The sequence below is a fragment of the Neopelma chrysocephalum genome, unplaced genomic scaffold (assembly GCF_003984885.1).
Source record: "Neopelma chrysocephalum unplaced genomic scaffold, ASM398488v2 Primary Assembly neopelma1_335, whole genome shotgun sequence".
Classification (NCBI taxonomy): Eukaryota; Metazoa; Chordata; class Aves; order Passeriformes; family Pipridae; genus Neopelma; species Neopelma chrysocephalum.
The window spans coordinates 26,442-42,958 of NW_020897998.1; the positions used below are offsets into that span (position 1 = coordinate 26,442).

At 47.4% G+C, this 16,517-nt stretch overlaps 1 protein-coding gene across 7 annotated transcripts in view; it reads left to right on the forward strand.

The window, feature by feature from the left end:
- COL6A3 (collagen type VI alpha 3 chain) overlaps positions 1-16,517 on the forward strand; it is a 61,923-nt gene that overhangs the window by 22,715 nt on the left and 22,691 nt on the right. For 6 of the 7 annotated variants that reach the window (XM_027705447.1, XM_027705441.1, XM_027705442.1 and 3 more), the window contains 11 exons: positions 525-1,091; positions 3,758-4,378; positions 5,517-6,116; positions 6,687-7,289; positions 7,700-8,302; positions 10,250-10,596; positions 12,357-12,435; positions 12,777-12,922; positions 14,341-14,433; positions 14,841-14,894; positions 15,768-15,839. In XM_027705447.1, the coding sequence (XP_027561248.1) occupies positions 525-1,091; positions 3,758-4,378; positions 5,517-6,116; positions 6,687-7,289; positions 7,700-8,302; positions 10,250-10,596; positions 12,357-12,435; positions 12,777-12,922; positions 14,341-14,433; positions 14,841-14,894; positions 15,768-15,839 (3,785 nt within the window). The remainder of the gene's footprint in view (positions 1-524; positions 1,092-3,757; positions 4,379-5,516; positions 6,117-6,686; positions 7,290-7,699; positions 8,303-10,249; positions 10,597-12,356; positions 12,436-12,776; positions 12,923-14,340; positions 14,434-14,840; positions 14,895-15,767; positions 15,840-16,517) is intronic. The other variant, XM_027705446.1, reaches the window with a different exon arrangement.

Here is a 16,517-nt window from a genome sequence, read left to right on the forward strand (position 1 = left end):
ATCAAATGGAAACAGGTAAAAGGTTTTTTCTCCTCTGAAAGTCATAACTCACCTATGGATTTAGATGTTCCTTGTGATGCAAATGGGAGAAGGTACAGAAAATGCTTTGTGTATGTGTGTATGAACTAATCTCTATTTGTTGTCTGCTGAGCCTTTAAATAGAAAAAACCCCCCAACACTGCTGTTTTACTTCATGCCTGTATTATTGACATATTGCTAGACCTTAAACATCACTGGATCAGCCAATTAATGACATGGTCTGATGTGATACAATATGTGGTATGTCTGTCTGGTGCCTGAATTTATTGGATCTTAGGATGGGGGTGTTCTTGCTTAACTTCCTTCCTCAGATAAATAAGTCAAAGGGGCTGTTTAATCCTGTAGACTTTGAATACTTTGGTAAATGAGAATAATGAAAGGTTGAAACCCAGCTGACTCGTAGAGAAGTTTCTAGGTTGATGTGTAAGGAGAAAAATGCCTTCATATCTCTTTTCCCCCTCTTTTCATTTGTGAATTTATTCTAGAAAGCAAGAAAGATATTTTATTCCTGATTGATGGCTCAGCCAACCTCTTGGGTAGCTTTCCTGTCGTCCGGGATTTTGTACACAAAGTCATTTCTGACCTGAACGTGGGTGCTGATGCCACACGAGTGGCAGTAGCTCAATTCAGTGACACCATCCAAGTTGAATTTGACTTTGCCGAACACACGTCTAAGCAAGACATGCTTCTCAAAGTGAAAAGGATGAAGATTAAAACCGGGAAGCAGCTGAACATTGGGGCTGCACTTGATGAAGCTATAAGGAGGCTGTTCGTCAAGGAAGCTGGAAGCAGGATCGAAGAAGGGGTGCCTCAGTTTTTGGTCCTCCTCGCTGCTGGGAGATCAGCTGACGATGTGGAGGAGCCATCAGATGTCCTGAAGCAAGCTGGAGTTGTGACCTTTGCTATCAAAGCCAAGAACGCCGACCTTGTAGAGCTGGAAAGGATCGTTTCCGCCCCTCAATTCATTGTGAACGTCGAGTCCCTGTCTCGGATTGCAGAGTTTCAGCCAAACGTAGTGAACCTGTTGAAAACTGTCCAGCTTCAGCCAACAGGTACAGGGAGCCCTGGGGTTTCCAAGAAGTTGAAAGAAATTACTTACCTGCCCCATCTCAATTGGCAACTGAGGCATTTGGGTCTGGTGGTGTTTGAAACAATTATGCAGAAACTGCCATTGCACTTAGATTTTCCTCTCCTCAGACCCTGATCCAGCAAAGTGTTCAGGTTCAAACTGAATTTTAAAGATAAGTAAGGAAAAGGCCTTTTGTTCAGCTGGAAGAGCTGCAGTTGGTGCTGTTACATGGGTACAAACCTGAAATAAGAAGGAGTCATTGCCCCAGAGACAGTGCTGTAATTGATGTGCAATGCTGGGCAAGGGCTAGAAGGGCTTGTCTCGATTTCTTTTTCCATCCTCCCTTTTCTGGAGGAGTGGTAGGGAGTAAGGAGCACTGCAGAGCACTGGATTCACTCTTGCTCTGTTGTTTCTTACAGGATATGATGGCAGTTTCTAGATTTTGTTCCTACGCACCAATAAATTAGATGCTCTTGACTCCATTATGGTTGAAGCTCAGTAGATGAGATGGATTAATTGAAGAATATTAAAAAAAGAATCATAAAGAGGATCACACTGCCACAATTATAAATTCAGTCTGTGGTGCTGGAAATTATGAATGTACAGCTGTGTGATTTCCTGAGGCAGCCCTAATTTGAGCATTACCTTGTCTTCGAACAGGAGGTGGAGACAAGGAAAAGTGTAATAACATCCACATCATCTCTTCATAAAAGTCCTCAGCAGATGGACTTAGAATCATAGAAACATAAAAAAGAAATAGGGCTGGAAGGGACCTCAAAGTGCCATCTGCTACATGCCCTTGTCCCCAACAGGATCTTCTTGTCCAGAACCAGCTGACATTGGTCTAATCTGTTCTGGAAACCCTCTGGTGGAGATTTCCCAGCCTCCATAATCAATCCGTTCAATCCCTTTGATCTATATCAATAAACATTTTCCCTTAATGTCAAACTTCTGCCTCCTTAGTCACAGTTTGAGCCTTTTACATCTCCTTGAACTCGAGAAGGATACAGATGTCAGCTCACTTCCGTGTTTTGGGTGCTATGCATGTCTTGTCTCTGTCTTCATGTCACCAGCTCTGTACCCAGCTCATTCAATCTGTCCTGGTAGGCCTTGTAGATCATCATCTACATTTTCACCCTTTCCTCTCCAGCATCAGTCTGCTCCAAATGACCAGAGTGCAACAATGGCATCTCCTGGTCGTCTCTTATCCCACATCTTTCCATGCAGACCCACTACCCTTCTCATATTTGTACAACTTCTGCCTCAGCAAAGACTTGTGCAGCTGGTGCTCTTGAATTCCACCCTCCCTTTTCAAACCATTTGTGTCATGTCAGGATCATTTTGAATCCCTTGGACCACCAAGGACTATTAATAATTGTGCTATTGGCTCACTGATAGCTCCATCCACCCACTTTTCCTAGTATTCTTGGCTAAAAGAGAGACACTTCATTAGAGTGCATATATTTTTTTTTTCTTTATCCACTACCCAGACACTTTTAATAGGACTTTTTCCTGCTCCTGAATTTTAGAGGAAGTATATGAAATTGGGACACACCAGGCAACATCTGCTCCCTCTTCCCACCTATATTAATGTTCTGGTCCTATGCATTAATCCACCAGGTTTCCAACAGTCCTCTTAAATTTAATCTGAAGTCTGCATTAAGAATTCAACTGCCCTTGTTATTTCTTTATACATCTAGCATTCATAAAGCAGATATTTAAGATTTTCTTCAGAGGGACACATCATGTTCCTGCCAAGATATTTTGAGAATGTTGTCCAGTAGTTGGTGTGTTTGAGAGCCAGGGATGTTTTCTGCTTGGTTAAGCCAAAGCTTTGCAATTCTGCTGATCAGTAGCAGAATCCGTCAATAATTCTCTGATCTTTGACAATTCATGGTCTTGGAGGTTTTTCTTTTTTTTTTTTTTTTAAATAAAGAATGTTTGGTCACAATTAACTTTTCTTTTTTTCCTACCTGAAAATAGTAAAAAAAAAACCCAAACAAAAAAACCCAAACCAACCAACCAAACAACAAACTCCCCCCCCCCCAGTATCTAACATTTTAGAAGAGCATTTCAGCGTTTTCAGCTGGATGTCCTTTCCAGTAATTTCTTATTTTTATTCTGGGCACGTGCAGAAGTGTTTGTTTCTAAGTCCAGTGATGCCCCGGAAAAGCTTTTCTCTCCCTCTCTTCACCATCTCCCTGTGAGCCCTCCCTGCAATGTGTCATTTCATCCAGAGACTCAGAGTTTGCTGCCAGCAAAATATTCCTGATGCCCCACACTCCTCCTGCATATTGCAAAGCCAAATATCAACTTCCCAGCTCCCTTGGAGCAGATGGCTTCTCCCAGCCTCAGGTAGGAGATGGCACCCAGAGTCCCTTTGCATCCTATTTCCTATGGATCTATGATTCTATGACCCGGTGGGTAAGGCATAGCATCCACTCCACTGTGGTTACCACCAACTTCCACCCATCTGCCTCTTCACCAGGGATTGCATCTGATGGCAAAGGAACTGAGCCACTTGTCCTGACACCTCACTTTCCCCTCCCCGAGCTTTTGCACTCCTTTGGGTCGATGTACGTGGAGAATATTAATCACTGCAAAACAGCATCTCACTTATTCCCCCCTTCCCTTACTTGTCTCAAACAGTAGTTGAGAGAGGTGAGAAGAAGGATGTGGTGTTTCTAATCGATGGCTCGGATGGTGTCAGAAGAGGTTTCCCTTTGCTGAAGACGTTTGTCCAAAGAGTCATTGAAAGCCTGGATGTCGGTCGTGACAAGGTCCGTGTCGCTGTCGTACAGTACAGCAACATCATACAGCCTGAGTTCTTGCTCGACACCCACGAGGACAAAGCAGATCTCATCAGTGCCATCCAGGAGCTGAAGGTCATGGGAGGATCTCCTCTGAACACTGGAGCAGCCCTCGACTATCTCATCAGGAACGTGTTCACGGTGTCGAGCGGCAGCAGGATAGCAGAGGGCGTCCCACAGTTCCTGATTCTGCTGACTGCTGACCGGTCCCAGGACGACGTGAGGAGGCCCTCAGTGGTCCTGAAGACGAGTGGCACGGTGCCCTTCGGCATTGGGATTGGAAATGCTGACCTCACAGAGCTGCAGACCATTTCCTTCCTACCGGATTTCGCTATCTCTGTTCCCGACTTCAGCCAGCTGGATTCGGTGCAGCAGGTCGTCTCCAACAGAGTCATCCGGCTGACCAAGAAAGAGATAGAGTCACTTGCCCCTGATCTGGTTTTTACATCTCCCAGCCCAGGTGAGAAGATGTTTGTGTCTGCACCAAGAGCCAGCAGCAAAATATGATGTTTAGTAGCATCATGGTTGCAACACAAACCGAGAAAAGCAAAGATGGTCACGGCTGAGGCTCCCAGTCAATCTTGGTCTCACTGTCGGTGCACTATTTAGGGTTGGTAGGAGCTGTGTAATTAAGCTGAGCCACCTCTAAGCCCAGTCCCTCAAGGTGGTCTACGCTATATCCACATGGAAGACCCAAAAAGTGAATGCTATGTCCTTAATCTTATTTTAAATGGATGGATTTTAAGTCCATGCTATTCCTTCTGGAATGGAAATGGCATCATTTAGATGCTACAGGAACACCGTCACACTACTATAAATCAAGGTCAGCTCTCTGCTATATGTAAGACATGCTGATTTTTCTTATATTTGCCACCCTCATTCACCAGGGGAAGGGAAATTTGAAGTGGGCATCGGGAAAAGGATCAGATCTTCCATTTCTGGTCTCACTCGGAATGAAATACAGCCAGTGTATGCCTGAGATGAAGAGTAACCCAGATCAGTCCCTTAGCAGTTCACCATCCTACTCTGTCTGTTCTTTTCCTTCTAAGCCAGACCACCTTCCTCTATCCCCATTTATCAGTGAGATATACTGTGATAATTCAAGCTCTGACCTGAATTACCACTGCAAAAAATACTTAATTAGGAATCAAAAAGTCATCCTGGAAAGGAAGAAGCTGAGAGAATAATAGGATAGAAACTTTCCTAGAGGACAAACCCAAAGAAAGAGGGGTAGTTCTGAGTGTAAAACCATCCCAGGCTGCCTAGCAACCTGCCCTGAGTAAGGACTATCACCAGGATATGTTTCCTTGGATGGGCATCCCACAAGGAATTATTGTTCCAAGTGTCCCCTGCTCCCTCTTGCTTCCTTTGCTCTGGAAGTTACTGTTCTTACCCCCCCGGGGATGTGCCTAGCAGACTGGCCCTGTCTCTGCCTTGGACCCAGAGCTGTCTGCTGGGGCTCCCAGGAGATAATCACAGGCAACGAGACGAGGAGCATCCTCCCCGTGGCCAAAGGCAGTGGTGTAGATGATGAGCTTAGCTGCTTTCCATGAGCAATGCCTGGTGCACCTTCTGACCACTGCCTTCTCTCCTTGCAGCGGGTGTGAAGAGGGACGTTGTGTTCATGGTGGACGGCTCCCGCTACGCCGCCCAGGAGTTCTACCTCATCCGCGACCTCATCGGGAGGATAGTGAACAACCTGGACGTGGGCATCGACACCACCCGGATCTCGGTGGTCCAGTTCAGCGAGCATCCCCACGTGGAGTTCCTGCTCAACACCCACTCCACCAAGGACGAGGTGCAGAGCGCCGTGAGGCAGCTGCGGTCCAAGGGCGGCCAGCAGGTGAACGTGGGGGAGGCCCTTGAGTTTGTGGCAAAGACCATCTTCACCCGGCCCTCCGGCAGCCGCATAGAGGAGGGTGTCCCTCAGTTTCTGGTCATCCTCTCCTCCCGCAAGTCTGACGATGAATTCGAGAACCCGTCGCTCCAGGTCAAACAAGTGGGGGTGGCACCTATGATGATAGCAAAGAATGTGGATACTGAGGAGATGGTACAGATTTCCCTTAGTCCTGATTATGTATTCCAAGTCTCCAGCTTCCAGGAACTGCCCAGCCTCGAGCAGAAGCTGCTGACTCCTATTGAAACCCTGACTGTGGACCAAATCAGGCAGCTGCTGGGAGATGTGCAGCCCCCCATAGGTAAGGTGCTGTCAGGACCGGCTGTCTCCGAGCTGCTACTCAAGTAAATGTCGCCCAAAAAACCTTCCCTTAAGTTGAGGTTTTCCTTAGACAAAAGCAAATGTGCAGCACATGTACAGTCTTGGAAGGAAACTTTCAGATAGGTGGAAATTCTACCCAAGTACCTAAAATACATTATATCTTACAATTTTCAGGTCAATACATTGCCTATTTCGGTTTTCAATTCAAATTCTGCAATGTGTACAGTTGCCTATTCCCATCTAGCAGCTCTCTAGGAAACATACATAAAGCTGGAAATGTTGATAAATCCAGATTAGAGCATTAATGAACAAAACAGATAAGGCTCTAAGTGATGCATGCTTCAAATATCAGGCAGACTGTTAGCACACACATGCCCACTTGCACACAAGCCCTTTTGGAGAGGGCCCCCAGAACACCATGACTAAAGTTGGCTAAAATATGCTGTGTGGCTTTACCTCACACGAGAGCAGATAGTGCAGAAATCCTGCAGCAAAGCTTCAGCAAAGGCTTGGCACGCCAGTAATTTCCTCTCTTCTTGCTTCCCCGCAGATATTTCTGGTGAGGAAAAGGACATTGTCTTCCTCATCGACAGCTCCGACAGCGTTAGGCCCGAGGGGCTCGCTCACATTCGGGATTTCATCAGCAGGATTGTTCAGCAGCTGGAAGTGGGGCCAAACAAAGTGCGAATCGGGGTGGTACAGTTCAGCAACAACGTCTTTCCTGAGTTCTACCTGAAGGCCCAAAAGTCCAAAAATGACGTCCTGCAAGCCATCCGCCGTCTGAGGCTTAGAGGGGGCTCCCCCCTGAACGCTGGCAAAGCCCTGGACTACGTGGTGAAGAACTACTTCATCAAGTCTGCGGGGAGCAGGATAGAAGATGGAGTGCCCCAGCACCTCGTCGTCATCCTCGGGGACCGGTCCCAGGATGACGTGAACAGACCTGCTAATGTGATCACCTCCACAAACATCAAACCCCTGGGTGTTGGAGCCAGGAACGTGGACAGGGACCAGCTGCAGATCATTACCAACGATCCTGAGCGCGTGCTTGTGGTACAGGACTTCACAGGGCTCTCAACTTTAGAACAGAGGATACAGAGGATTCTTGAAGAGCTTCCAATACCTACAACAGAAACACCTGGACCGTTCTTTCCTGGTAAGGCTGCTATTCTTCCTGTAGACTTTTCTGAACAGAGCACAGATTGTATCTGTACAACGTGAAAATGATTCCATGATTACACCATTTGATTCCCGTCCCTTTAGTCACATTGATAAAAAGAACACTTTGAAACAGATTTTGCTGAGCGTAGGAGAGAATGGAATTAAATTCGAAAGGAGATGAGGGTCTCTATCACAAAAACAGGTAATGCTGTATGAAGTGTTATACAAAACCTTTCTTCTTGTGTGGATGTAAAATCCTGCCAAGAGTCCATGAAACTAAAATGGTAGAAAGGAGAGAGAAACTTCACCTTGCAAAGTGATGCTTCACAAAGCACTAAGCCACTTAAATATTACAGATGCTGCAAACAATTGTTAACAACTGTGTTTGCTTTGTGATTTTTTCAGGAGGTAAGAAGCAGGCTGACATTGTGTTTTTGCTGGATGGCTCCATCAATCTGGGGAGAGATAACTTCCAAGAAGTTCTTCAGTTTGTCTACTCTGTGGTGGATGCCATTTATAGGGATGGGGACTCTATCCAGGTAGGACTGGCCCAGTACAACTCAGATGTCACCGACGAGTTTTTCCTCAAGGACTACTCCACCAAACCTCAGATTTTAGATGCGATCAACAAAGTCGTCTACAAAGGCGGGCGAGTGGCAAACACTGGTGCAGCCATCAGGCACATCCAGGAGAGACACTTTGTGAAGGAGGCCGGCAGCCGAATCGACCAGAGGGTGCCCCAGATCGCCTTCATCGTCACGGGTGGGACGTCTACGGATGATGGGCCGAGGGCCTCCCAGGAAATCACGCAGAAAGGCGTGAAGGTGTTCGCAGTGGGCGTGAGAAACATCGACCTGAAGGAAGTCAGCATGTTGGCCAGCGAGAGCGCCATGAGCTTCAGAGCATCCACAGCCCAGGAGCTGTCTGAGCTCAATGAGCAGGTCCTGGTCACGCTGGAAGCCGCTATGGAGGAGACGCTGTGCCCAGGAGTAACAGAGGCGACACGAGGTAAGCACAGTTCTTTTGTAATGTGCTGAGGTTGTTCCCAAGGGTGGCTTTAAATATCCAAAGTGTTTTGATGGACTTATCCATTCTACTCTTGTGCTTCACCTACAACCTGAGGTGCAGCAAGGGCTCATTCCTCCTTCATGAGTGTGATGGGGGACTGCAAACCTTTGGTAGGAGAGCTGCCTGTTCATGTGTGTAGCATGGTGTAACATCACCACAGAGGTGCCATCGTGGTGAAATTCATTTCAGATGTGACAGTCGGGCACTAAATCACTGGGATCCTATCACTGCCTTGGAGGGGCTCCTTTATTTAGCTGCCTTTGGACTAAGTCTCACCACCTTTCTCCCAGATGTGTAGGGACATGATAACAGTATCATCTTAACAGACAAACTTATTTAGTGCCAAAATGAAAAGTGATGGTCCTTGTTTTGCCCTTGGTGTCTATTGCAAGCTAATTGGACTTCTCGGCCATTCAGGCATACAAGAGTGTGCTGGAAATCATAGAATCAGAGAATTCTAAAATGGTTTGGGTCGGAAGGGACCCCAAAGATCATATAGTTCCAACCTCCCTGCCATAGGACACCTTCTGCTAGACCAGATTGCTCCAAGCATCATCCAACCTGGCCTTGAACACTTCCAGAAATGGGGCAAACTGTGCCAGTGCCTCATCAGGAAAAATTTCTTCCCAATATCCCATCTAACCCTGCCCTCTGGCAGTGGGAAACCATTCCCCCTTGCCCTGTCACTCCACGCCCTTGCCCAAAGTCCTTCCCCAGCTCTCTCATAACCCCTTTAGGCACCGGAGGGGGAAAACAATTTTTCTTGCCAGACCGTCCAGGGTGCCCACTGAGTCTCACAACAAGTATATGAGGAAAAGGCAGCGCGTGAGTGGTTGTAGATTAAGGTAGAATTGCCCTGAGAGGGAATCCCGTGATTCGGCTGCTTCAGAAGCCACGCGGGGGAATTGCGGTGAGTAAGTGAGCTGGTATTGATGTCAGATCCGACTCCCAGCAGCTGGTTTTACTTACTGCATTACAGCCAGTCCTACTCCCAGCACGACCGACCGTGGCTCAGCCCTCTGGCACTGAGCAGAGGCGTCTCCTGAACCACTGGAGAAGCTGGAGAGTCACAGCAGCCCTGAGCTGAGCAGCAGCTCCGGCTGAGAATGAAAACTGAGTTCAGGACAAAGCAAACCACTGCTGGTGGTAACCAGGAGCACTTCCCAAATGCAGCACCAGTGGGACTGACATCAAAGAGAATTCAAACACCTCCCTGTTTGAAAGCCTATGTAGGAGAAGAAGATGTTAAATCCTGAGGAAAGGCACCCAGCAGCCTGATTTCCCCATGCTCCAGACCAATGGGCAGCTTGATGGCTGCAGGGTGATTCCACGCCCCCACTAAATATTCCAGCAGAAAGGCAGACTGTGCATCACCTTGTTGGCTTGGGCTGAGCATCTTCAAATCCTGTTTCTTCTCTAATTCCCAGTTATCCCATGTAAATCCTAGCTACACCTTTCAGGGATTTGGGATCAGTTACCTGGTTGTCACCTCCCTCTGCATCCTTGTCACTTCAAGCACGAGCAAAGGGTGTAGGTATACTGTGCAAGTACTGACAGGTTTTCATGCAGTGGAAAAAAAGGAGCAGTCTTGGCTGCCTGGTGAAAATGAAAATTTCTCTTGGACTTGGTTTAGGCAGCTCCTCCCAATAAAAAGAAGAAAAGAAAAAAAGAAAAAAGTTAAAATTAATAAAATGCAAATTTTTTCAGGTTATCATTGCTATGATGAAAGGAAATAGAAGGCACTTGTGTATCAAGTGGTGGCAGTTCTTGATGCAGAATGTCTTCACTAATGACTAAAAGAGTGACTAAAAAAGCCATTACTTGAAAAACAATCATCACATTGCTCAATGATGCTCTTCTCTCTCTCTCTCTGCATTTCCCTTTCAGATTGTGACTTGGATGTGATACTTGGCTTTGATGTCACGGATGTTGGGCCCGGCCAAAACATATTCAATTCCCAGAGAGCTCTGGAGTCCCGGGTCGAGTCCGTGCTGAACAGGATAACGCAGATGCAGAGGATCAGCTGCACTGGCAACCAGGCACCCAACATCAGGGTGGCCATCATGGCCCAGGCGCAGGGGGGGCCCGTGGAGGGACTGGACTTCTCCGAGTACCAGCCCGAGCTCTTCGAGCGGTTCCGGGACATGCGCAGCCGCGGGCCCTACGTCCTCACAGGGGACACGCTGAGGTCCTACCTCAGCAAGTTCAGATCCTCGCCCTCCGGCAGCGCCAAGGTCAGTCACATCCAAGGCCATGAATCCGAAAAATCAGGTATAAAGAACTGCTCGGAGAAACTTTGATCTTTTGAGCAGCGAAGGTATTTATTAGCAGCGCTGGGAGCAAGCCAGCTATTGCTGGAAAAACTTGCTCGAAGGCTTCACGCAAAATCAGCAGTTTTTATACAATTTCCAAATGTGATTAAATACATATTCAAGTGATTATAACACCTATTCATACATATTGATAACAGGCGGAGTATAGGTGGAGCTCAGGTGGAGCTTGGGGCGGCGCTTCTCTTGGCCCTCAATTTTAGGGGTACATCCGATCTTCATCCCATGGGGAGGGGGCTTATTCTCATCTTCCTCAGTCTGACCTTTCTTCCTTTCCATTGTTCTTGACCCGCTCGCTCAAACTTGGAGAAAGCCCTGGCTCCCGGCCTATTTTTCCTATTCAAATGTCTACTTTAGCTTACTGTATCCTAATTTATTGCCTCTAGGCCCATTACATGCACCTTTAGCACTCTGTTAAGCTTTGGTCCAGTTAGCAGAACAGAACAGATAGTTTTGAATGTAAGTAACTTGTTAGTAGGCCCAAGTTTCTTAGTTAACTCTTTTGGGCTTACCCTCCTGTTTCAGCCACTGGGGGGGTGTTGGCCAGGTGTGCTGGTTTAAAAGTTAACCAGCAGGGGAAATGAACTCAACTCAAAAGAGAGATTATAAGTCAGAATAACAATTTAATAAAATAATACAATAAGTACGATTATACAGACAAACAATTGGTTTTAACCCACAAAACCCAAATGTATAACGCAGCACCCCAGGGCATAAACAAAGTGGTGTTCCTTGGGCCCCCCTGAGTCCAAAGTAAAGGGAGAGGGGAAAAACCTGCTGGTGGGAGAGCTGTTGGAGTCTGGTCAAAAGTGGTGATTGCAGTCCAGTTGAGGGTGGTGGTCTCAGTCTGGTTGAGAGTTGTGATCTGCAGTCTGGTTGAGAGTGGTGGTCTGCAGTCTTCCTGCAGTCCACCCAAGAGTGGTTAAAAAAGTCCCAAAACTCCAAGATTATATATCCTCCAGTTCAGGCAGGGATGCTCAGTACCTCCCTCAGGGTGGGGGGTTCCTTAATGGGTGTGAGGACGAAAGGAACATCCTATCTCGCAGGCCTCTTAACACCCAGTTTATAGCCTGAGGAGTCAGGCTGTATGTGCAGAAGGTGTAAATGGTTCATTGGTAACAGTTTCTGGGAAATGGCATGGAAGGCTCTAGAATACACAGTTTTGGGTTACACCCATCCAGTGATGAACTGGTCCCAGTTGTTCTAACTAGGACACCAGGGAAGCTGGCTTCTGGTGTGTTTAAAAAAAAAAAAGGCAACTGTAAACTCATAATGATTTTTTTTAAATTATTCATTAAATAAGTAAATTTATTCACCATAAATTTGGTCACCTAAACCCTGCCTGTTTCCTGCGCTCTCACTTCATTGTCAGGGTCCTGTCCTGACAGTTGATTGAGCATCGCTGCAGCCAGTGCCCATGACCACTGCTTGGCTGCAAACTATTGCTCTCCAGATATTTCCCTGATCGTGCTCTAGCAATGAACACCTGCATGAGACAACGTGCAGGAACCTGGCACAGAAATCCCTGGAAAAAACATGGCCTGGAAAAGGCGTAGCAGTTCCCCCATCTCCTCTCAGATGAAGCATCCCCTGTGAAAAAGGCTCTTCAGGTTGCACTGATTGTGTTTCTGAAACTTTCTGATATAAACTTATTTCTCTCCCAGGTCATAATCCATTTTACTGATGGTGCAGATGACCCAATAAATCAGCTGGAAGCTGCTTCATCTACTTTGCATGCAGAAGGTAAACCTTTTACTCTTCAAGGCTGTGATTATAGTCCATGTTTACATGTGGCCCATTTTACCCCCATTTCTCATGAATCCACTGGCTTTGGGCAGTAAGGAATGAGGATTTCATGAGTTCTACGGGCACTGGCTGTTCTTCACTGCCTTCCTGTGATATTTAGCTGCCTGCTGCCACCTGAGCACGTGGGTAACTCGCACTGAATGTGCCCGTTCTCAGTTGAATAAGCTCCTTTTGCAATCAGAGAGGTGGATGAGGATGTGTCATCACGGGGGAGGGTGTGCAGGCTCTGCAGAGCACCCCGCCCCATCCCAAAGCCCCCTCTGCTTCCCCCCTCTCAGGTGTCAGCGCTCTCATCTTCGTCGGGCTGGACCGAGTGAGCAATTTTGACAGAGTGATGCAGCTGGAGTTCGGCCGGGGGTTCACCTACAACAGACCTCTCAGAGTTAATCTGCTGGACCTGGATTTCGAGCTGGCAGAGCAGCTCGTAAGTAACTTGGCACAGGCAGCGCTGCCTCGTAATGCTGGAGGGAAGCCCGTGGCTGGATCTCCTGCAGGGCTGAACCGGGGCTGAATTACACCCTCTTGGCTCTGCTCCTCCCCCCTCCCTGCCTCACGTCAGCTCTTCTTACAGATGCCACAGCAAACAAAGGGAAGAGCAGATCATGGTGCTGCCTGGTCTCCTACTGCTCCAGACGAGTGGGATGGGATAAGACACCATCAAAAGCTGCCATGCCAAAAGTCTGCCCTCTGCCTATATTTATGCTGTTGGGGTTTTTAACCTTATGGTAGTGCCCTGTCATACCTGGCCAGTGTTAGAGCTTCTTGCAGCAGCACTGCTTTCTAGGTTTCTTTCCCCAAGCTGATTCTGTTTAGTTAGTTTCTATTTAATATTTATGCAATCCGAAAAAACAAACAAATAGTAAGTCACTGTGTTTCAGACGTGCTTTTGACAGACAAGGAGTTATCCTTTAAGGTACCTGTCAATCCAACCCATTCCATGATTCTTTCTTCTTCAAGATTTACTGCCCTCCCATATACATAGACCCTCTTGAGTCTGTTAGGTTATTTGCTCTCAACCTTGGAATGTCCAGTTCCCCCCAATTTCTCATCTGCTACCAGCATGGCTGAGGTCCTTTTGCAGCAGATTTAATAAGATTGGGTTTAACCACTGATCCCTGTGGTAATCTTGCTAAGCCCTTCTCCGCACATCAAAGTGCAGCCTCTTGGGAGTGAACCTTGGGTTTTGGGATAAAAGCTGGTCTTCAGCCCATCCCCAAGTAATTCAGCCTAGGAAAACCCTTCCAAAATGTAAATGTTCAAAACTGGCAGGAAATATTTGCAGCCAGCAATGTACTTGGCAATGAAAGTGATTTTTTTTTTCTTTCTGCTGGATGATGCAAAAACCAGCTGCAATTTCTCTGAGCCCATATCTTTCTTTTTAACTTTTTTTTTCTCTTTACTATATACTCACAAATGGTTCTCAGCCTGCATGTTGCTAGTGAGTTACTCACTGCCACAACTTTCTTGTGGCCTATTCCACAACCTGGATTGGTTTCTTTGGAGCTGAGATTTCTCTCTTCAGTGACAGGTGCTGCTCTGGGGACTGATCTCCTACTAAATGCACTCTATGAATTCTGCCCCACACAGTTCCCATTTAAACCCTCCTTCTGATGTCCAAAATATAGTGTTGGCTTCTTCTTCCTAACCGTGTGACCTAACCAGTCTGCCAACACACATCTCCTTCTCTTGCTGTTGGGGGTGTTTCAAGGCAGAGGGACCCCAAAATGCTGCTGGGTCAATGTTATGTTTGTCACAGGAGCAGTTCCACAGCCTTGCAGGAGTTATGGGGCTCTGCCAAGTTTCTTACACCTTCCTGTTGTGTCCTGTGTTTGTTTGCTGCAGGACAACATTGCAGAGAGGACGTGCTGCAAGGTCCCGTGCAAGTGTTCAGGACAGAGAGGGGACAGAGGTTTGCCAGGCCGCATAGGACCAAAGGTAGGTCATTTTATTGGGGATAAAGGGTCCCTGTGCAAGGGACCCCAGTGGTGATGGGTGAGTGACGGGCAGGTTGTAGTGGGTGATGTTAATGGGGGGATCATCTCCACTTACTCCCCTCATTTTAAAACTGACCCTGGGCCACGCACAGGGGTTGAGAGCTGCTCTTCTTCCCTTTCCTCACAGCCTCTGTGTTGTAAAACATCCAAGAGGGCAGGGAGGAGTGGCTGGAAGGAGGAGGTGAAGCATCTTGTGGAACAATTTCGGGACATCAAAAAGAGATGGTTTCTCTCATTAACTTGTTTACACAGATGACCAAGTAGCTGCTTTGTGCAAATCTAGGGAAATCTGCAATATGAATCACAGAACTATGAAAGAAATGCATAATCCTCTCTGTTGTCTTCTAGGGTGTCACAGGTGATCTTGGATACGGGGGCTATCCTGGTGATGAAGGAGGACCGGTGAGTGGTTGCCCCTGCTCAAGCAGGGACCTCACTATAGCAAAGCATTTAGAGGCTTTTCCACTAATATTTTCTTCTGGGGATGTGGGTGTGGATTAGAAGAGACAGAAAGCAGAACTTTGAAGTCCCCGCTCCCAGTAGCCTGAGTAGCAACTCAGGTCCCAGCTGCTCCTGGGATAAAGTCAGTCAGGAGCTTCTTGAGAGCTGGAGAAGCATGATGGGGGGAAGAACTCACATTACTTGATGTGACCCAGGTCTGTGCTGTTTCTCCAAGGCAAATAAAATCCCCAGCTTCATCAAAGCCGCAGCCTGTGCCAAAGTTTTCCTGCAGCTGAAAGATTTGAGTTAGTCCAAGGATGGAACCACATGGCAGAGAACATGAGTCCCATGACTTCTTACTAGCACTGCTTCATCCAAACTCCTCATGAATCCCACGTCACCCCTGTAATAAACATCCCCGACACATCACTCCCGGGAGGTGAAGCCGAGGTCAACAGCACAGGCCAGGGCCAAGTGCTGCAGTGAGACACTGCCTGCAATGCAATGTTTTCCTGGGGCCTGGAGGTCAGGGTGGGATTAGACGCCTATGCAGAGCTCTGGGGGTTTCATCTCGTCATTTTATTTTTGAAAGAGAAGTTTTATAAAGCTCTTTCACAGCTGAGAGTTTGGGAGGGATGTTTCTCTCCCAGTGATAAAGACTTGCAGTTGGTCTCCACGTGAGGAATGTTGCGGGCAGGAGATGGGGGGGTGATCAGGCAAAACCTGATGTTCCATTTGCTCCTGTGCCTCCAAGCCACCTCCCGTGGCAGTTAGCCACAGAAACTTGGTTAGCAGGCAAACCCTGACCACTGCTTTTTCCCCTCCATGCAACAGGGTGAGCGTGGACCACCGGGTGTGAACGGGACACAAGGTTTCCAGGGATGTCCCGGGCACAGAGGAACGAAGGTATGTGTGGCACCAGCCTGCACGGAGCAGACCCAGAGTCCAGTGGGTGGGAGTCCACCAAGAGCAACTCCTGCTGCTTTAGAAGGTCACACAACAGCTGCCATGTCCACTCCAGTGGTGGTGCCCACCTGGCCAAGCACCAAGGCTTTCAGCACGAGTCGTGGCTTTAGTGTTGCTGTGAAGAGCAAAAAGGAAGCCCAGAGACACCCAGGCTCAATCTAAGACAAGGCTGATCTATTTTCTGCAGTCTGGCTCTGGGGGAAAGATTGGGGAAGAGATGGATCTGCTCTTAACACCAAAAAGTGGCTCAGAGCTGGGACAGTGTGTGGATGGAGACAAGTGAGCCATGGCTGCAGCTTTAAGGAGGAACCTTGAGCTAATTGTTCAGAACAGCAGCCAGAAAAGGTGGGGAAACATATAATATTTATGGGAAATATTCAGTGAAATTAAGGGGATGTTTTCCTACCATTTGCTCTGACAAGCAAATGGACAAGATCCTCTGTCAGGGAGAAAAGGAATGCATGAACCAAGCCCATTAGTTGCAGCTGAGATACTGAGTATCTTTAAAAATCTGTCCAGCCTTGTCAAAGGAACCAGGACTGGCTCTAAATTAATATAAAAATGGATGCAGGGAGAAAAAAAAGTCAGTGGAGAAAGAGTTGTGGCTAAGGGGTGAGC